The following is a 22,081-nucleotide window of genomic DNA, read 5'->3' as shown; positions in this document are numbered from 1 at the left end:
GTGCTCAAAATGTGGTCATTTATACATTGGGGAGACCCACCGCAGACTGGGAGACTGTTTCACTGAAAACCGGCGCTCAGTCCTCCAGCAGTGGCAGGATCTCCCTGTGGCCACACACTTCAATTCCACAGACCACTCCCATTCCAACATGTCTGTCCATGGCCTCCTCTACTGTCAAGATGAGGCCACGCGCAGGTCAATGGAGCAATACCTTATCTCCCGCCTAGGTAGCCTCCTACCTGTCGGCATGAACATCCAACTCACAGACCTCCGTTGATACCCCTGCCCCCCCTTACCCCCATCCCTATTATTTTAGTCTGGTTCTCTTTCCCTCTTTTATCCCCCCTCACTATAATCTCCCCCCAGCCCTACCTTTCTTTCTCTTTTATTTCCCATAATTCTCCACCTTCCCCCAGCCCATTTCCCTCCAGCCTATTACTTCCCAGCTCTCTACTTCATCCCTCCCCCCATTTCTTATTCCCTCTCCACCATCCCATGTTACTTCACTCCTGATGAAGGGTTTCGGCCCGAAACGTCGTCACTACCTCCTCCCATAGATGCTGTCTGGCCTGCTGAGTTCTGCCAGCATTTCGTGTTTTTATTTATTTCCAGCATCTGCAGATTCACTCGTGTGCCTTTGAACACACAAACTATTGTACTTTTCCTGTCTTTATTGAACACATTGTTTAATCATTCACAGCCCTGGCTGGAAAAAGAATGTGAACCCCTGTGCTTAACAATTGGTAGAATGTCTTTTTGCAGCAATAACCTCCACCAAACGTTTCCTGGTCAGATTTACTTAACAGCGAAGAGGAATTTTAGACCATTCCTCAATACAAAAACTATTTCAGTTAATCAATATTTCTGAGATACCTTGCCTGAACCACCCTCTTCAGGTCATGCCACAGCATCTTAATTAGGTTAAGGTCTGGACACTGACCTGGTCATTCCAAAACACAAATTTTCTTCTGTTTAAAACATTCTGTTGTTGATTTCTCATGTTCTGGATCACTGCCTTGTTCCATCATCCAGCTTCTATTAAGATTCAGCAACTCTGATATACTCCTGTAAAACATCTTGAAACAATTTTGAATTCATTGTTCCCTCAACGATTGCAAGCTGTTTGGAACCTGAGGCAGCAAAGCAGGCCCAAACCATAATGCTCCTTCCACCATGGAATGAGGTTTTGGTGTTGGTTTGCAGTGCCCTTTTTCTTCCAAACATAGTGGTGAGCATTTCTGCCAAAACTTTCAACTTTTGTCTCATCTGTCCACAGAACATTGTTCCAGAAACGTTGTGGAACATCCAGTTGGTCTTTTGAAAACTTGAAACATTGAAAAACCAGCTATTTTCTTTTGGGGAGACCAGTAGTTTCCTCTGTGGTGTCCTTCCAAGAACAACATTCTTGTTCAGTGTTTTTCTTGTAGTGGATACATGAACAGAGACCATAGCAAGTTCTAGAGATAACAACAAGTCTTTTGCTGTTACCCTTGGGTTCTTTTTTTTTTAACCTCCTAAGCATTGCACATTGTGCTTGTGGTGCAATCTTTGCAGGACACCCGCTCCCAAGGAGAATAGCAGCAGTACTGAATTTCCTCCATTTGTAGACATTTCTCTTACTATGGACTGATGAACACTCAGGTTTTTGGAAATGCTCTGGTAGTCTTTTCCAGCTTCATGCATCTCTACAATTCTTCTTCTAAGGTCCTCTGAAAGTTGTTTTGATTGAGGCATGGTGCACATAAACAGATCTTTCCTGAGAAGAGCAGGCTTTGTCAGTAATCTGATTTGGTGTGTCTTTTTTTTTTAAATATATGGGTCTACAACCCATGCCTCCAATCTCATCTCATTGATTGGAACACCTTTTATAGAAGGCATTACCCCAGTCGTTCACATACCTTTTTAAACCTAGACTGATTGTTTAAATAGTGTACTCAATATCGATGAAAAGTACAATGTTATTAATTTAGGCAGATTGTGTTTGTTTATTACTACTTAGAAGATCAGACCACATTTTATGAGTAATTAGTAATTATGCAGAAGACCAGGTAATTACAAAGGATTCATAATTTTTCTTGTAACTCTATATAACAATCCATCTGCAGACTGTGAAAAGAAAATTTTGCTACAGATGCTTTGACTAAAATTAAATTAGTGAAAGCTATTATCAAAGTTTCAATGTATTGGACTGTAGTAATACAAAGGAGGATAATATTATCCTAGTGCATGCTGAGTAGCAGAAATTGATGAATGATCACAATTTATAGAGCAGTCATTAAAGACGTTGGTTAGGGCTATCTTGTAACTGGGTAGGGCAGAAAGTTGACTAGGAGGGAAAAAAAGTTACAAACAAGATGGGGGCAATTTGACAATGCAACATTACCTTTAAGACTTGGGAGTGAAAACAAGCTTGTGAGGGCAGGGTGGCTTTGAAAGGAGAATGGTAGTTGAAGAGAGAGAAGTAATTAAATTGAAACCAGCTCAAAGCTATACTAGATAATTAACGGATTAGAGGGAAAGTATCACAGAAGCAGGTACGTCTCTTTGAAGAAACAAATGAGCAGAGGACATGAGAAAAGATATTAAAGACTAGATTGTACAATATGCACCAGATTTATTTGGAAATAATGAACCAAACAGTAGTCTGATCAAAGTAAGTATAATTGCTTATCGCTTAAAAAGATTCTAAGCTCTTCTCTCTAAAGATCTTATTAAAAGATTTAGTTGTGCATTTGTGGGGGTAAGATACTTCATACAATCAAACAAAAATTAATACACGTGCAGGCAGGTTCAGATCACTATGACTGAAATAAATTGAAACTTGTCTATTTATAGCGAAAGGTCAATTGTTGGGACTCTTGGTCAACTTACAGATTACTTAACATCTGAACCACTGACTACAAAAATTTAGATTACCGGAATTAATCACCAATTTCAAATAATTTGGTTAATGCAGCTGATATGGAACAGGAAGCAGAAAATATATAACCTATCAGGCATTTCTGCAATATTCATTGACAGTCAATAGTCAAGAGTGATGCAGCTGTTCTCCTAACATCAACTATCCATTTAATTTATTCCAATACTAATCCTTTTTTAAATTCACCGCACATTCTCCTATAGAATTAGGGTTAATTTTGAATTTTACTATCCAACAAGTTGCACATCTCTCAGTTGTGAGATGAAACTAGAGGACAAGGTGAAACCAATGCCATTTGAGAAAAAGGTCCTAACACATCAACCCATCCAAATGTGTGCTGAATCCCAAGTTCATAGTTTCCAAGTATTTCTGTATATCCAAAGAGATGCAAGCAAAGCCTTCAATATCTCATGCAAACAGCTGCTTTCGCATTCAGCTATTCTATCCTATACCTTTAGAGCTTCTGATTTAGAAAATAATTTCCTTCTTAACTGTTAATAGGAGAATAACAGAGTTAGGTTGTATAGTTTCAGCAAGCTTATTGCACTGCAGGCATACCCCATTACTAACAAGGAAGATACATTAGATATGAAGACTCTCGTATGGCAAGTACAGACAATTCTATTAGTGAACTACATTTATAGCAACAGAGCTGCAATGTCAATGGATTTCACCCAGAATCAACGCTGTGCACGGACTCAGATTTTGCTTTGGCCTTTTCCCAATTATACCATGCCTCAGGTCAAATAAACAACTAAGCTAAGAGAGAGAATTTCTCTCCAAGACATTTAAGTTAGTGACATAAGAAAGCTTGCACACAGAGATTGTAAATATTTCTGTTTTTATCGTGGAAATTCATCAAGTTCTCTGTGGCCTAGTTCTAACAAAATTATTTTGGATATTTAAACCTACAAAGCAAAAAATATAAAAGACAGACATTTCAGCTATATTATATGTATTTACTACCAGTTAGGAGCAAATGATAAACCCAACAGCCTATAGAAAATTGGATTAGACACACATTATAATGCTAAATAGATCCATTATCTATTGTCAGGAAATACATGATTGAACATATATATATATATATGGTAGGTCTTGATATAGAAGATGCACCAATTTACTAGATTTTGTTTCCCAGAACTGCAGAACTACAATCATACATGATGATATCTAGCCATTACTAAAATTGTCCATAGTCTGTTCTGCCTCAAAACTCATTTTAGCTCTCGGTCACATTGTATGACAATGTATTCAGCCTAAATTTCTTTACAATCCTGAATTCATCACTTTTTTTTAAAACCATTTTAGCATATATAATTACAGTACATCTAATGCAGCATGTATGAATGCATTTACTGATTAATAACATATCTTTAATTAGTTCTGTATGATTTATTGCCCCCACCCCAAGGACACTGAAAATACATTGTTAACCAATATATTCTTCTTTTCTTTCTTATGATGTGGAGCTTGGAAGGGTTAATGGTGCCTAACGGTGACTCCTTAGCTTGCATCTTTGGAAACAGCTCTATTTCCATCTTTAATATCTCTATTTTTCCCTTTCAAGGTTCTTTTGAAGACCCTGAACTGGAGTTACACGCTGACTACAGTGCTTTGTGGGAATGGGACCCACTCTCAGGGTTTCACAACTGACCACTGTTCAGCATTCCAAGGGCTAGGCCTAAGTGCTCCGCTCACCTTTGGAGGACCTGGAGATGGGGATCGAGATCGGTGTTTGGGCAGGAGACCGGTGCGTCATGGAAGATAGGAGATCTAAGGCTGTGTGCCCAGAGACCCGAGATCTTTGGGCACAGAGCTTGGAAAAAGCGATATAACGGACTTTTAACACCATAAACCAGCAAGTTGTTTGTTAAGTCTCAGCGGAGACACCTCTTATTAGGGGGAGGGGGAAGGGGAGGGGGAGAGGGAGCATGTGCGCGCCTGTGGTATGTTAATGCTATGTGAACAACATAGAGTTTGGAGTACTGAAAGTCTGTGTCTTTGGTGTTGCCTTGCTCATGCTTGAGGGCTCGGTAGTGGGTGCAATGCTTTCTTTTTGCTGGTGGGGGGAGGGGGGATTGTTGCCTGCTGCCACAACGTGCAGGAGCTTGGTGGGGGGAGACTTTGGGGTTCTAACATTTAACCATCATTCATTCTTTGGGGGTTGGGGGCACTCCTCTGTTTTCATGGATGGTCGCGAAGAAAATGCATTTCAGGATGCATACTGTATACATTTCACTGACATTAAATGTACCTATGAAATCTTTGAACAGCTATGATATAACTATCTCTGAGGGAAGCCAAGCCTTTTGTTTTGTGGTGATCACAAATGTACACGGTTTGGTCTTTCTGGCATATAAAATTGCTTGACTTTGGCATCTAATCCACCAAAGTATTTACTTAGTTTATGGCTGGCACACATTGCTTGAGCATTTCGGAGGATAAGCATACATGAAGCAGACATTGTGAAAAATATTTTAAGATTTACTTACAAAACAAATAAATTCTATATAATTTCATATTCTGCACAATGGTTTTCCCCTACAATCCCTTTGAAGCATTTTTGAAAAATTCATTAAAATTAAACTCATTTTTGTCAATTATTACCTTGCTTTAATTGCACAATATGTATCGAATCCGGATATTCTTTCTGAGCTTTAGACTTATCCTTCATGTTACTAAACACTGCAAAAATTATATGCATGCTAGGTATGGTATGTGTTTTAATATATACAAAACGCTGGAAAAACTCAGCAAGTCGGGCAGCATCAGGATTGGTGAAAGGTCTTGGCCCGAAACGTTGACTCTTTACTTCTCACTATAGATACTGTCTGATCTGCAGTGTTCTCCAGCATTTTGTGTGTGTTACTCTGGATTTCCAGCATCTGCAGAATCTTTTATGCTTATAGTATGTGCTTTTCCTTTTTGACATTAAGACTTGAATCTTAGACTGAGAGTCTGTTTGTGGAACAAAAATCAACTTAACTCCACATCAAAACAAATAAGATTTTCAGTAGAAAAACCAACTTCCATATCCAGATCAATATAACACTTTTCCATTATTTGTCTTCAACACAAACAACTGCAAAATTAAAATGGAAATTTATATTATTGTAGATGGCTTCAAGTGTAAACACTGTAGAATGGTTTTGGATGCCGGTTACTGGATTTCATATTTAAGCAAAAATTTGAATGATTAATTTTGAATGTGGTATGAAGAGAAGTTGTTCAGAAACTTACCTTCGAATTCCCAGTGTGGTCTAAACAAGGTGGACAATGCATAGTTTGACTTGTACAGAACTTTTCAATTCCAGTTGAAAACTTATACAGACAAACATATGAGAGTAAGGAAGGGGCAATTATTCCTATAGTGTAACTGAAGTTAGAATTTACTCTTTCTTAACAATCAGTATCTGTTGAACTTATTTTTCACTCATTGATTGCATAAACATATTTTTAGTCCCTTCACCTATTAAAATCTGATCTGCAATGATGATCTAGCAATTCTAAGGCATGCTTAATTTCAATTTGAATTACTATTAAACAATGTTCGCAGACCTACTATGGTTCTCAGCAGGAATTATTTTTACACGGCCTGAAAATTGCACAACACTTTAAATGTATTTTTGCACTTATTTAGAATGAAAATTGAAAAGTCACATGCTTTTTATTTTATTCATTAATTGAAGGGTATAATGAAATACAATTCAATAAAGAAAATCTTGCCCATTTCATGATCTTTTTCTGGTTGCATCCAATTCCAGTTGTGTGGCAATGAATGCTATGCGGGAGCATATCAGTTAAGTGCAGCCGCACACCAGCGCAGCTTCAATCAAACAGTGCTGTTAAATCAGTGGGGAGAAAAAGTGTGCATAAGAAAATTAATGACTGCAGGCTTCACATCTGGCTTGAATTTGGCAAAGTCAACTAGGAAAATGGAACAGCTATATATCAGCTTCACGTTTTCTGAATAAATTACCAAGGATTCCTACTCTAATCAGTCTTCACCAATCTTGGCTGGAATGGTAAGGAGTGGATCATTGATTACTATAAATTTCCTGAAAACTATAGTCTCAGGCAAGCCAGGTGCCCAGCCAACTCATCAAAGAGATGAACAACTTGCAACACAAATCACAGAATATTAAATGCTTGCTATTAGCGCAATCAACAAACACAAAAATGGTAACATTGGGACCAATGTAACTACTTTAAAAACAGAATGTCAGGGCAGTGTAATTTTTAATAAATACAGCAACAACATGGAACAAGTTTATCACCCAAACCCTTTCTCACCTCACTGATGACAAAATGCGTTTGTGAATTACAGGAGTGCTTGCTGAGTTATTATGCACTCTTGCCATTAAACTGGGTGAACCTACACAACTACCTAATAACTTGGTAACAATTGTACCAGACATTTCCAAATTTCATTTGCCCAACAGACACCAGCAATAAAATGCACAAAGGTCCATGAGATAACAACTTTATGAAAATATAGGAGTTGCCAGGAGTAACATCCAAGACAGAAAAACCATGGCCCTGATGTCATCATGTAACCACATACTTATGTTGTTGTACTGTTAGATAATTACTCATTTAGAGGTCTCAAAGTCACTGCTGACAACAGTGTTACATACCGAGTGACTACTTGTGGTCGTTGAACTGTTGATAGATGAGCCCTCTACGTCTGATGTACTATTCTGGTTTACAGAAGAGGCGATGGTGCTATCCTCAGTTGGCTTACTCACACCATTGGTTCCACTGCTATTAACTAGAAAAAGAAAAAAAAAGAGCTGCAATTAGATTCAATTACATAGCTTCATGGAACACTGGCTTGGATTAATTGAATAAAAGTAGGTATCAGAGTGGATATAGCTGAAAGTCAAGGCCATACAACAATGCAGCTTTTCGGGGCTGCATTCGCAAGTCCAATCCACTTCAAAAAGCAGAATGCAGGCAACACAATGGAATTCATCTAAGTGATGGGAGAAAACTCTCCAGATGGAATTCATAATGAAATAGATCTTCTGAATACAAGAGACTAGATTGTAGAGCACACACACAACAATAGAAAGTTACAAAATACTTCCTTGCACAGATTCAAATTAAAAAGTATCAGTTCAAATTTATGTGGCTCCACCATATCCTCCATTTCTTACTTTTCCAACTCCCTCACTTGTTTCTACATCTATAAAACAATCATGAGCTAAACTGGCGGACAACATGACAGCAGCAATAAACACGAATAAGAGTGGGAGGTCAAAAGAGAATTTTGCCTCCTTACCAAATAAAACACCCACAACCTCCTTCAGAATGGTTCACCTCTTCTGCTTACTTACATTTCCCTGTAGTTTATGAAATAATCTAACATTAAAATTGAGTGTGGCTGAAAACCTGGCATGGACAACTGACAGAAGGAATCACCTTATCAAAGGTGATTTTCTGATATTACATGCTCCTAATCCAAGTATCATGCTAGCAATAACAGCTTTGTTGAATTTACCCAGTATTTCTTCTGTGACTCCCACTTTGGAGAGTGTCCTGGATACTCAGTACCAAGGAAATTTAGTGAGCAATTCGGGAGGGTGCCGTTCTGCAGCTTTTCGTTACTCCCAGCTGCAGGATTACAGTTGGAGAGCGGAACTGTCAAAGAGGAAATACAGGGAAAGTCAAGACATTTATAATTTGGGTAGGTGATATTTCTCATCTATCCAAGCAAGCCAAATTGCAATCCAAGAACTATCCTCCAGGTAAAGTCAATTGACACCTTGCTGTGTAATGTTCAAACACCTATATTTCTTGGCTTTTCATTAACAAGGGTTTAAAATATAAAATCAACAAAATGACCACAAATTTTCTCATTTCATAAGTGTTTTAATGCTGATGATTGGATAAGATAAGATTTAATCCAATATTATCATCAGCAAATAGGCCATTTACAATATAAAAAGGAGACTTGGGGAAGAGAAGGAAAGAATTCTACACAGGAGGTGATTTTTCAAAATGGTAGTTATAATCGCCTAAACATTTCATCAAACAGGTCTAATAGGATTAACTCATATTTCTCAGAAAATGTTTTTTTTCCATAAAATTATTCTTGATAGAGAAAAACTGTAGCATCTTCTTAGAAGTGTAGTTCAATCAAAAATTTGGGAAAACTGCACAAATGGTAAGGCAAAGAAAGATCAGGGCAACGTAATTAATTTCAGATTTTTCTACCAACGGACAGTACAGACAAAATGGTGCTCTCTTATCTTGTATTTTGCTATGTAAGAACACTATTCTGGTGGTAAGGTACCTTGTGACATTCTGAGATTATATAAACCACAATATAGACGCAAGTCCCTCTCTTTGCAAACTTCACAACATTCTAAAACAGTCACTGTCTGGAATTCCCAAATTAAAATCACCAGGATCATTATTGTTTCAAAATAACAACTTCCCAAGCACATCTGTTTCCAATGGAAAATCTCTGAATCAACTTTTAAAAGCTATTAGCAGAATTATTATTTTGTAATGCCTCATTTTTTAAATAAATCATTAATGGCTTTCTGAATAGTATTCTATCCCTCAATTGTTCACAAATAAATAGCTCAATCATACGGATGGATACAAAGCACAATGAATTTTGTTTGTACCACATAAAGACCTGAAACTATACATGTCTGCAAGACAGCACCCACTGTAAAGTGTTGGAGTAAATATATAAAGCAAAACAAAATAGTATTAGCACTTTATTGGTTTGGCTTAAATTGCTGAGTTTGTCAGAACTGCAAATATGGCAAAATACATTCCAACATGTTCTGTAGTTTTCTGAAAGGCAATGAGGAATCCATTTTTAAAGGAGAGATCTTCCTTGCATTTCCTATCAATAAATTCACACATTTATAAGGAGTCCATTGTACTAGAAGATCTAGAATTTGATTTTGACTGGACCTATATTCACAGAAAATGGGAAAGTGGTCACTTTATTGCTCAGGTGCATCTGTGTAGGCTTTTTGTCCATCGATGGTTGGAACTAAACGAGTAACTGTTTTGAAGGAGAACCTGTAATATTTAAATGCTTGCAATAATCCAGTGCTTCATTACTGAGGGATACAAAAGTTTCCAATTACTCCAGTCTATAAAAGCAGCTCACTGATCAATGTTTCCCTTGTACATGAAGTAATGTATTTTTTCCTTACAGGCAACCATGATCATGATCAATTCATGATCTTTATCCAAGGACACCAAACCTTTTAAGCACACTTGATATGCAGGAATATTTCTAAAATTGCTATACGAAGTTCAAAACTGATCCGTGTCTACTTCTGTATGCATACCATTTACACTAGTCACTACAGTTACTGAGGCTTTGTCATCAACATAGAAAGATTAACTGGATGATCCACAGAATTCAGAAGCAAAATTCTAAAGCAGTCGCAAGATACTTCTTTCCTGCCTCCTAGTATTTCTCACTTCTTTCTCAATTTCATTACTACTTCTACTAGTTTGTACACTTCTAAGTTTTTCCTGTTGCTCTCATTTTACAATTTATCATAATTTATTAAATTCTATTTATTTACATGGTTCAGTTTATTATCAGAGAATGTGTACAGTATACAACCTGAAATTACTTGATTTTTTAAAAAGTACAGTCCATCATATTTTTCTTATTGTATATGCTTACTATTGTATTATTGATTCTTCTCTTATACATCAGAAATATAGAATCTGCTCCATAAGTTATTACTGTCTAATCATGAATAATAATTGTCCTTTATTTGCTGTAAACTGAAAATCCCAAGCACAAGGATCATTTAAGATCTGAATGAGGCAGAAGCAGCAAAACAAACACGCTAGGAAAGAATACAGAGTTTGTACAAAGCAAGCATTCATATGCAACCAATGGACGATAAAGGTGATGAATCACTAGCCCTCAGAAAGGACGGTTTCTCGTATCAATAATTTAACTAACCACAGCACTATCCAGCCTGTTTTTTGTGCCCATTATAGGACATTGATGATTATTCTGAATTTTACGTCGTTAAGACTTCCTCATGTGCTCAACGATAACTGGCTCACAGATTAGGTGCTGGTTTCTAGACAATGCAAATGAACATGCCTTTGTGCTGGCTCCCATACTTCAATGCTTTAATGGTTTTATTAAGGGACATATTTGGTCCAGATAATCTTTAAATTGTGTGAGCAATGCAAGTCAATAGATGAAATCTCTTTTGCATATGAATATTAAAAAGGACCATTCCTTTGCAACTTACATTTTAAACTGAAAATAATCCTATCTTTTTGTTCTGAAAGATTTAAATTAGCCCATTTTCAAAAGACTGATTTGGTCGTAGATACTGCAGAGGTAGTGTGGGGAAGGGAAAGAAAAACAAATGTGCAAAAATACAGAAAATTTGTCGGAAAGTTCACAGCTAATCATACCTACAGATGAACTATGACAGAGATTGCTAATCTCTACAACTGATAGGTCTCAAAATAAAGACCAATTAAATAATTGTGCTCATTTGAGCAAACCTATAGAATTTGAATTCACATCTCATTTCAAGTAAGGTTGTTTTGCGAATTATCTTTAAGTTAGACAAATACTGAAAGGGGAATGCAGCTTTAGTAGCATATGCAGATTGGCAACAAAATTTCTGAGAGGCTAGACAGTACAAAGATGAATTGCAGTTCCAACCAGTTACCGTTTTGTGTAAAGGACTTCTGCTGTGGTGCCTGCAGGACAGCTGGACGTAGGACACTTCGCTGCTGCTCCTTGGACTTCTGACTAGGAAGACCTGCAAGACCAAACAACTGATTTACATCACCTCAGCTTTGTTGTCATTCGAGCATACTGCTTTGAATAAAGCTGCAAATTCTAGTATAGTACAACACAATGTTGTTGTGTAATGGAGCACTGTTGGAAGATAGTCATTCCATTCATTGAACAGTGTTTAGCGCAGGCCATGGCACCACTAAAAAATTGGGATTATAAACTGAAAATAAAAATAAAATAAAAACTACAAATAATTAATTTTTCTGGGACTACGGGATAGCTGCCTCAGAGCATTTCCTCAGGGAAACGGAAGCTCCAAGCAGTAGTGCGACTTAAGTATAAATTACACTGTACTATAGTTTGGAAAAATATTTAAAATGAGCAGAGCTGTTTAATGCCAAAAAGATGTAAAAATTAAGGAGGTACAGTTATTGCTATCATTCAGGAGTTCAAAATTTTGAACTAAACTAAATGCCTAAATATTTGTAGCACTGAAGCTCCCCCTCGATGGTTAACATAATGCCGTGTTTAAATAATCACGATGCAAGTGGTATACAATTTACCAGGGTATAAGAAAGAGAAAGAAGTATTAGACCAACTTTTATTAGAATTATTGTCACGTGCCAATATCAAGACAGATACAATAATAAATAGTTGTAAGAAACAGTATACTGGAACAATTCAGTGAATGAAGCAGCATCTATGGAGGCAAAAGATGTAATTCCAATGTTCCTGACTGAATGCAAAGAAAGATTACCACTCTATAGCAGGTGCGTTGAGGGGAGCTGGGCACGTGTGTGGAGGAGAGGGCAGAAATAACAGGTGGGTGATAGGTTGAGAACGACAGGAAGGGGATGATGGAAAGACAGAACCAGGCTGGTGGAGCGGAAGGGTGACATGGGAAAGTGAAGAATGGGAAAATTAGGTTGGCAGGTGAGTGCATGTGGGAAAACACTGGTATGTCGGCTATCTGAAACCAGAAAACTCAATATTCCCACCATTGGTTTCTAAGTTACCAAAGCATAATATGGGATACTGCTTTTCCAATTTGTGTTTGGCCTCTCCATAGCAATGGAAAAGACAGAAGACAGATGATCAGTGTGGATGAGGGAAAAAGAATTAAAATAATATGTAATCACTACTCTCTTCCATTTTGCATGTATCTGCCCTCACCCCATCCTCCTGCCACCACACTAGCCTCTGTCCTAGAGTTAGGTTGATTGGGTTCCCCTTGTCCTCACCTACCAACCCACTAGCCTCTGCATCCAGCCCCAAAGAGTCCTTCCTGGTAAGACAACACTTTGCACTTCACCTGCGAGTCTGTTGGGGTCACCTACAGTATCCAGTGCTCCAGGTGTGGCCTACTGTATACTGTGAGATCTGACAGAGTGCAAGACCACTTCGCCACAAAAAACAGAATCTCCCGCTGGCTACCCATTTCATTCTACTTCCCATTCCGACATGCAAGTCCACAGTCTCTTCTGCCATGATGTGGCCACATTCAAGTTGGAGGAGAACACCTTATAATCCATCTGGGTAGTCTCCAATCTGATGGCATGAATATTGATTTGTCAAATTTACAGTAATACCTTCCCCCCCTTTACCATTCCTCATTCCTGTTTCCCTCTCTCACCTCTTCTCCTTACCTGCTCATCACCTTCCTGAGCTTCTCCCCCTCCCTTTCTTCCCTGGTCTTTTGTCCTCTCCTATCAGATACCCCTTTTTCCGGCCCTTTATTAATTTCACCTATCAGCTTCCCAGCTCTTCACCTCACCCCTCTCCCTCCCAGTTTCACCTATCATCTACCACCTTTTACTTCTTCCTCCTCTCCCCACCCCCCCCCCCACTTCTTGCTCTAATCTCTCATCCATTTTTTCCAGTTCTGATGAAGGGTCTCAGCCCAAAATGTTGACTGTTTACTCTTTTCCATAGATGTTGCCTGGCCCATTGAGTTCTTCCAGCATTTTGTGTGTGCTGAAATCACTAGTACTTTATTATTTCCTTCATTCACCTTATGTACAGGAACTCCTGTGCCTAGCCTCAATCAACATATATAAGCTATCATATGTATTTACATTTATTGTTTAAAAAAATATTATTGCACTCTTTATCTCATTTTGTGCTGTATTGAATGTGGAATAACAATTATTTTGTTCGCCTTTGCACTTGTGTACAAGAAATGACATTAAATAATCTTCAATCTTGAAAGCTCCAGATTGCCTTTGCAGATAAAGTGCTGAATAAATCATTGTATCTGCACTTGGTTTTCCTGATGATAAAAGAAGCCACATCTTGAGCACAGAATGCAGTCAGTAAGTTGGGAGAAGTGCAGGCAAACTTTTGACACATTTGGAGGGGCTGTTTAGATCCTTGATACAGTAAAGAGGTATCTGGAGAAGGGACAGGTGTAATCACTCCCATCACTGCAAAGGTATATACCCGTGCATGGGGAGGCAGGAGTGGGTGAGTGGGGAGAAAGATGGATGGGGAAAGAGGAAGATGTGACAGATGGTGGGATCACATTGGAACTGGTGGAAATGGCATAGGATGATGTGTTAAATGAGGAGACCGGGGTAAAAGGAAAGACCAAGGAAACTCTATTGTTGTTCTACCTGGAAAGAGGGGGACTAGGGTGAGATCAGACAGGTGGGAAATGGAGGAAATGCACATAAGGCTTTATCAACTATGGCAAAGGGCAAGCCACATTTCCAGGAGGAGGGCATTTCAGAAGTAGGAGGCCTCACCTTGAGAGCTGATGCAGCAGAGATGTACAAATTTGTAAAAAGGAATGGCATCATTAGGGGTACTTACTCTTACTTTGTGGTTTTTTAGTGAAATCAATTAGCTAGATTTCTTTACTCTCCAAAAGTCTATGTATATCTGTCAGTGGCCGAGTTTCCATAAGCTTTTCTCCTGGGACTTTCAAAGACTTACTGAAGAAATTTTAAGTTCATTGCAATTCATGATACACCATACCTAATTTTGAGACGATGATAAAATCATTAAAAAATTGCAAAAAGAGCACATAAGTACGTACAAAATTACATTTGAGATGAATGAGTGGATTTGTGGAAAAATTGACTCAAAGGAATGCACTACTTTTCATCCTTCACATATATGCACCAAAGAAAATTCACAGAAGGTAGCCAGCCTCATTGAAACTTATATTTCTACTAATTATACTGAAACAGGTAAAACAAACGTATTTTCTGGTGCCACCAGTCAAAGAAAGCATCAAGGGAATCAAAAGCTAATGTTACGGTTACTTCAGTATGAATAAAAATGCAAAAAAGTTAGAAAAAAATCAATCATCCCAAAATTCTGGACTCCTGGCTGGCAAATTTTATTTGCCAAGAATATGAGTTTAAGGTCAACCAATCTGTTCACCATGAGACCAAAAACTAGCAATAATTTTTCTTGCATGAAAATCAAGGAGTATGGAAGGAAATACATGTTCTTCTTCCATAAGTAATTGAGTATGTTTGCACAACAGAATGAAACAAATTGTTTTGTCATCCAGGACAAATAATCTGGTTGTCTACCATCCTACCCATCACCCTACAGATGCATCCTCTCTAAAAGACTGGTACACCGTGTATACCATTTGAACTATTAACTACAATTACTCACCAAGGCTACCACACAAGTACTTCCTAAACCTAGAACTTCCACTACTGGGAAGATGAACCACATGGAAACACTAACATAATACATCCCGACTACTGTCAGGGTTAATTCTGGAACTCCTTATGCAGCACTATCACAAGAGCACAGTCAGAAGGATAGAAGTAATTCATTAAAATCTTCTCAAAGGCAAATACAAATAAATAATACATACTGTCTGTGCCTGCAACATAAATATTCTTTAAATAAATCGAGTCCTATTTTAGACTCAGGACTTTCCTACATTTGCACATAATTTTCAGTGTTCCAAATTGCAAAAACTGTTGCTTAATATCTTAAGCAATTACTATAGTTTATATATAACTTATATAACCTAACTCTATTGTTAGGGGGTCAGACAGGCAATTCTGTGGACACAGTAAAGAAACACGGATGGTAGTTTGCCTCCCAGGTGCCAGGGCGTGTGATGTTTCTGATCGCGTCCACAATATCTTGAAGTGGGAAGGAGAACAGCCAGAGGTTGTGGTACATATTAGTACCAATGACATAGGCAGGAGGTCCTGAAGACAGACTACAGGGAGTTAGGAAAGTTGAGAAGCAGGACCTCAAAGGCAGTAATCTCAGGATTACTGCCTGTGCCACGTGACAGTGAACATAGGAATAGAATGAGGTGGAGGATAAATGCGTGGCTGAGGGATTGGAGCGGGGGCTGGGATTCAGATTTCTGGATCACTGGGACCTCTTCTGGGGTAGGTATGATCTGTATAAAAAGGACAGGTTGCACTTGAATCAGAGGGAGATCAATATCTTGACGGGAAGGTTTGCTAAGGCTATTGGGGAGAGTTTAAACTAGAATTGCTGGGGGGCAGAAACCAAACTGGAGTGACAGAGGAAAGGGAGGTTGGCTCACAAATAGAGAAAGCTTGGAGACAGTGCGAAAGGGAGGTTAGACAGGTGATAGAGAAGGGACACGCTCAGACCAATGGTTTGAGATGTGTCCATTTTAATATGAGGAGTGTTACGAACTAAGCGGATGAGCTTAAGAGTGTGGATCAGCACTTGGAGCTATGATGTTGTGGCCGTTATAGAGACTTGGATGGTGCAGGGGCAGGAATGGCTATTTCAAGTGCCAGGCTTTAGATGTTTCAGAAAGGATAGGGAGGGAGGCAAAAGAGATGGGGGCGTGGCACCGTTGATCAGAGATAGTGTCATGGCTGCAGAAAAGGAGGAAATCATTGAGGGGTTGTCTACGGAGTCTCTATGGGTGGAAGTTAGGAATAGGAAGGGGTCAATAGGAAGGTTTTATATAAATCACCCAATAGTAACAGGGGCATCGAGGAGCAGGTAGGGAGACAGATTCTGGAAAGGAGTAATAACAACAGGGTTGTTGTGGTGGGAGATTTTAATTTTCTAAATATTGATTGGCATCTCCCTAGAGCAAGGGGTTTAGATGGGGTGGAGTTTGTTAGATGTGTTCAGGAAGGTTTCTTGACACAATATGTAGATAAGCCTACAAGAGGAGAGGCTGTACGTGATCTGGTATTGGGAAATGAACCTGGTCAGGTGTCAGGTCTCTCAGTGGGAGAGCATTTTGGAGACAGTGATCACAACTCTATCTCCTCTGCCATATAGCATTGAAAAAGCATAGGAACAGATAAGTTAGGAAAACGTGTAATTGGAGTAAGGGGAAATAGGAGGCTATAAAGCAGGAACTTGGAAGCATAAACTTGAAATAGATGTGATCAGGGAAGCGCACGGAAGAAATGTGGCAAATCTCCAGGGGATATTTGCGTGGGGTTTTGAGTAGGTACATTCCAATGAGACATGGAATGGATGGTAGGGTACACGAACTGTGGTGTACAAAGGCTGTTGTAAATCCAGTCAAGAAAGGTTGAGCTTACGAAAGGTTCAAAAAACTAGATAATAATAGGAATCTAGATTATTATAATGCTGGCAGGAAGGAGCTTAAGAATGAAATTAGGAGAGCCAGAAGGGGCCATGAGAAGGCCTTGGCTGACAGGATTAAGGAAAATCCTAAGGCATTCTACAAGTATTTGAAGTGAAAGGGGATAAGACATGAGAGAACAGGACCAATCAAGTGTGACAGTGAAAAAGTGTGTATGGAACCAGAGGAGATGGCAGAGGCACTTAATGAATACATTACTTCAGTATTCACTACGGAAAAGGATATTGGGAATTGTAGGGATGACTTGCAATGGACTGAAAAGCTTGAGGACATAGAAATTAAGGAAGAAGATGTACTGGAGCTTTTGGAAAGCATCAAGTTGGATAAGTCACTGGGACCGGACAAAATGTACCACAGGCTACTGTGGGAAGCAAGGTAGGAGATTGCTGAGGCTCTGGCAATGATTTTTGCATCATCAACGCGGACGGGAGAGGTTCCAGAGGATTGGAGGGTTGCAGATGTTGTTATCTTATTCAAGAAAAGGAGTAAGAATAGCCTAGGAAATTATAGGTCAGTGAGTCTTACCCCAGTGGTTGATAACTTGATGGAGAAGAACCTGAGAGGCAGGATTTGTGAACATATGGAGAGGAATAATATGATTAGGAATAGTCAGCATGGCTTTGTCAAAAGTAGGTCATGCTTTACGAGACATTGAATTTTTTGAGGATGTGACTAAACACACTGATGAAGATAGAGCCGTAAATGTAGTGTATATGGATTTTAGCAATGCATTTGTTAAGATGCCCCATGCAAGGCTTATTGAGAAAGTAAGGAGACATGGGATCCAAGTGGACATTGCTTTGTGGAACCAGAAATGGCTTGCCCACAGAAGGCAAACAGTGGTTGTAGACGGGTCATATTCTGCATGGAAGTTGGTGACCAATGGTGTGCCTCAGGGATCTGTTCTGGGACCCCTACACTTTGTGATTTTTGTAAATGACCTGGATAAGGAAGTGCAGGGATGGGTTAGTAAATTTGCTGATGACACAAAGGTTGGGGGTGTTGTGGATAGTGTGGAGGGCTGTCAAAGGTTATAACAGGACATTGATAGGATGCAAAACTGGGCTGAGAAGTGGCAGATGGAGTTCAACCCAGATAGTGTGAGGTGATTTATTTTGGTAGGTCAAATATAATGGCAGAATATAGCATTAATGGTAAGACTCTTGGCAGTGTGGAGGATCAGAAGGATCTTGGGGTCCGAGTCCATAGGACACTCAAAGCTGCTGCGCAGGTTGACTCTGTGGTTAAGAAGGCATATGGTGCATTGGCCTTCATCAATTGTGGGATTGAGTTTAAGAGCCGAGAGGTAACGTTGCAGCTGTATAGGATCCTGGTCAGACCCCACTTGCAGTACTATGCTCAATTCTGGTCGCCTCACTACAGGAAGGACGTGGAATCCATAGAAAGGGTGCAGAGCAGATTTACAAGGACGTTGCCTGGATTGGGGAGCATGCCTTATGAGAATAGGTTGAGTGAATTCAGCCTTTTCTCCTTGGAGTGGCAGAGGATGAGAGGTGACCTGATAGGGGTGTACAAGATAATGAGAGGCATTAATCGTGTGGATAGTCAGAGGTGTTTCCCCAGGGCTGAAATGGCTAGCATGTGAGAGCATAGTTTTAAGGTGCTTGGAAGTAGGGACAGAGGAGATGTCAGGGGGTAAGTTGTTTTGTGTTTTTTTTTAAACAGAGAGTGGTGAGTGCATAGAGTGGGCTGCCGGCAGTGGTGGTGGAGGCGGACACAATAGGGTCTTTTAAAAGACTCCTGGATGGCTACATGGAGCTTAGAAAAATATAGGGCTATGGGTAAAGCCTAGGTAATTCTAAGGTAGGGACACATTTGGCACAGCTTTGTGGGCCAAAGGGCCTGTATTGTGCTGTAGGTTTTCTATGTTCCTATGTTAATTTCTACTTGATCATCCTTTAACTAAAAACCACCAATAACAATGTACATTTTTAAAGAAATTTTAAAACTGGATTAATTTAAAAAGAGAATAATGTAAAATCAATGAAAACTATTCTCATCTGCTATAGTTTGGAGCCATTACCCTCCTCTTGGAAGCTTAAGAACAGATTGCTATTATATCACATTTGATTATCAGTGTATGTGAAAGCTAAGTAATCATACTAGATTGCAATAAAAAAATGGAAAAAAATGTTTTCATTCTTTATGGTGACATTTATCTTGCACAGCTCTTCCAACAATGAATTTCCTTTTCCTTATATTCAGAAAAGATCACCATGCGAACAAGGCAGAACAATTAGTTAGCTTACCTGACCTATTTCTTAGCCAGCAACTCAAGTAGTTTTGCGACTACTGGGACCTAGTTTAAATTTTTCTCACCAATTAAACTGGCTGGAGTTCAATTTCATACACTACACACAATTCAATAGAATTTCTAAATTCTGCTTGCAATGTTCTACAGGATATCAATTTTTTTGAATAATTTGGATAGTGTAGAACAAATCAATGGGTCTGCATGTCACCTTCAAACGTTAACAACTAGTACAATTCTATTCAAAGAAATTGAATCTTAAAGTATTAAATAATTCTATATTAGTACCAAGATATTCACAAAATGATATCTTAACAATTTAAATTCAAGTATTATTCTGAATATCCATCTACATGAGCCACAAATAAGTCTGACTTGTGCCAGCACAAAAAGCAAACCAAACTCAATAGATTTCAATTGAACAAAAACAGCAGGAATGAAAGAGGTAGCAACCTATTCAGCAACTGGCATTTACTGCAATCACCTAACCAAATCATTGAATAACAAAGGAAAGTCTTTCTGTAATGTAAAGAGAAAAATACACGCTACTTATACTAAAAACAAGCTATTTTTAATTAGATAATGACAGTTAATGTTAAAAAAATTACAAAAATGCAAATAACCTCCCAAAACTTTTCACTTCCCTTGTATTCAATAGAATGTAAAATGTGGACACAGATGACAAAATACTATTGTCATCACTCACTACACTCACTATTGTCATCAAAACACAAAATCAGTATTTGCCACTATACTTTAATATTTATCCATTTTTCAAGATAAACCCCAAGAAAAATCATCACCGTGGATGTTCTGTCGACAGACTTTAGCCTTTAGCCTTGCAAAAAATAAAAAAACTACTAGATGTTGTCAATTCTACAGTACGAAGCTGATATACCAAATAACAAAACATCTTTAAAACTGGAACACTAGATAATACATTTTGAACAAACAATTAAGAGGGTAGAACACAGATAACAAGAGCTTTGATCATTTTGCTAGAAAATTAAGCATTAATAAATGATATGATGAAGGTGTCAAAAATTATGATTCTTTCCAAATAATTAAGGATTTGGTCAAGCATTCATTCAATCCAGAACCAATCTGATCCACTGCTACCATGTACAACCTAGCATTTTAGGCATGTGACTTGGGTAAAACAATGATGATGACAATCATGATTGATAATATGAAAAAAAAGATGCAACTTAAGTTTCTTTGCTTCCTGATAGGGTTGACGACAACATTGTCTCAAAGACAGCATCTATCAAATAAACAAGAGGCCATGCTGACTCCAACGTACTTGACTGACTCACTGAAGAAAAGAAATTACCCACTCAAGTTGGACATTTAATAGATATGTGTTTGAAGTAAAAGAGAAATATGAAAACAGAATAAATATATGCAGATAGGATTCATGACCATGGCACCTCAAATGTCATGCATTATATTCTAAGCAACTCAATATTAACATATGTTAATAAAGAAAAATGCCTGAATAATAGTTACAGCTTCTTCGTGATGGGACTGCAAAATACAGATAAATTACATTTTGAAAAATAAGTTGATCAACTGAATCAGCTCATCCATTTTGAGCTTCTATCATTCATAACTCCATTTCCAAGAATGAAGGGCAAAACCTGTCCACAATTAGAACTCAGTGGATCCAGAACTAAACTTGGTGTTGATGTAGGAATTCAGTGGTAAGTCACACATTGCAGAGAACCAAATTACTTACTTCAAGTATTCTTTACCAAGCATAGAAGGTCTTGACAACATTTTTAATCACCTGGATTAGCTAGAGATAACAGATCTGAAAACTACTTCTTTTTTCAAATGATTAAGGACATGGTGAAATCGATAACTGGTTATTTCCACTGCCCAGTAAATAGCAATATTTCAAATTTAAATAAATCACAAAAATAAACAGAAATTTTAATCAATTTCTCAACACAAAGCTATTAAAATGCATTTCTGTCACAAACCATTGCAAATTAATTTGAAGTGTCATTGAAATAATATGGGTCACATCCAGCAAAGTAATTGGAATTAACTTAGTGACTCAAGAAAGGAAAACTAACAGAAGTTGATGTGTCAAATATGCAGCAAAATTTATTTTGATTCCTGAATAAATTCACTGTAATAAATTCCACATTGATGTAATAAATAAGAACATGCTGTGGATATTTGTAAAACAATTCAGAAGATTTCAAAAAGCTGTAAATCATTAAACAGCACTAAAAATTCATATTAAGTTTCTTTTGAGATCCTAATAAAATCACCTGCCACAGGTAATAAACCAATGTTAATGCCAATATTTAGACTTATGGCCTGAAAAACATGCCTGAAAGTCAATTATAAGGCATAGTCAATATTAACCATCACTGCAATTTGTAGTACTTTTAGTAGTTTCTTTCTCCATTTGACAGTAATGACAACTGTGCGAAGTCCTCAGAGCACATTATGCTCTGCACCAATCAACAAGAAAATTAATCATTCTATGATTTGGATATTGTTTCTATAATTGTTTTTCTA

General features: G+C 38.1%; 1 protein-coding gene across 7 annotated transcripts in view; it reads right to left on the bottom strand.

Annotated features, from left to right (window-relative positions):
- The window catches only part of ranbp3b (RAN binding protein 3b), a 319,866-nt gene that overhangs the window by 50,118 nt on the left and 247,667 nt on the right, over nucleotides 1–22,081 (bottom strand). For 5 of the 7 annotated variants that reach the window (XM_059991452.1, XM_059991448.1, XM_059991449.1 and 2 more), the window contains 2 exons: nucleotides 11,614–11,706; nucleotides 7,561–7,694 (listed from right to left, as the gene is read on the bottom strand). In XM_059991452.1, coding sequence (XP_059847435.1) covers nucleotides 7,561–7,694; nucleotides 11,614–11,706 — 227 coding nt within the window. The remainder of the gene's footprint in view (nucleotides 1–7,560; nucleotides 7,695–11,613; nucleotides 11,707–22,081) is intronic. The other 2 variants (XM_059991450.1, XM_059991455.1) reach the window with 1 other exon arrangement.

Source organism: Hypanus sabinus, chromosome 16 (genome assembly GCF_030144855.1).
Source record: "Hypanus sabinus isolate sHypSab1 chromosome 16, sHypSab1.hap1, whole genome shotgun sequence".
Taxonomy (NCBI): domain Eukaryota; kingdom Metazoa; phylum Chordata; class Chondrichthyes; order Myliobatiformes; family Dasyatidae; genus Hypanus; species Hypanus sabinus.
Note: the sequence above shows the minus strand (reverse complement) of the source record. Positions and strands in the feature narration are given on the sequence as shown.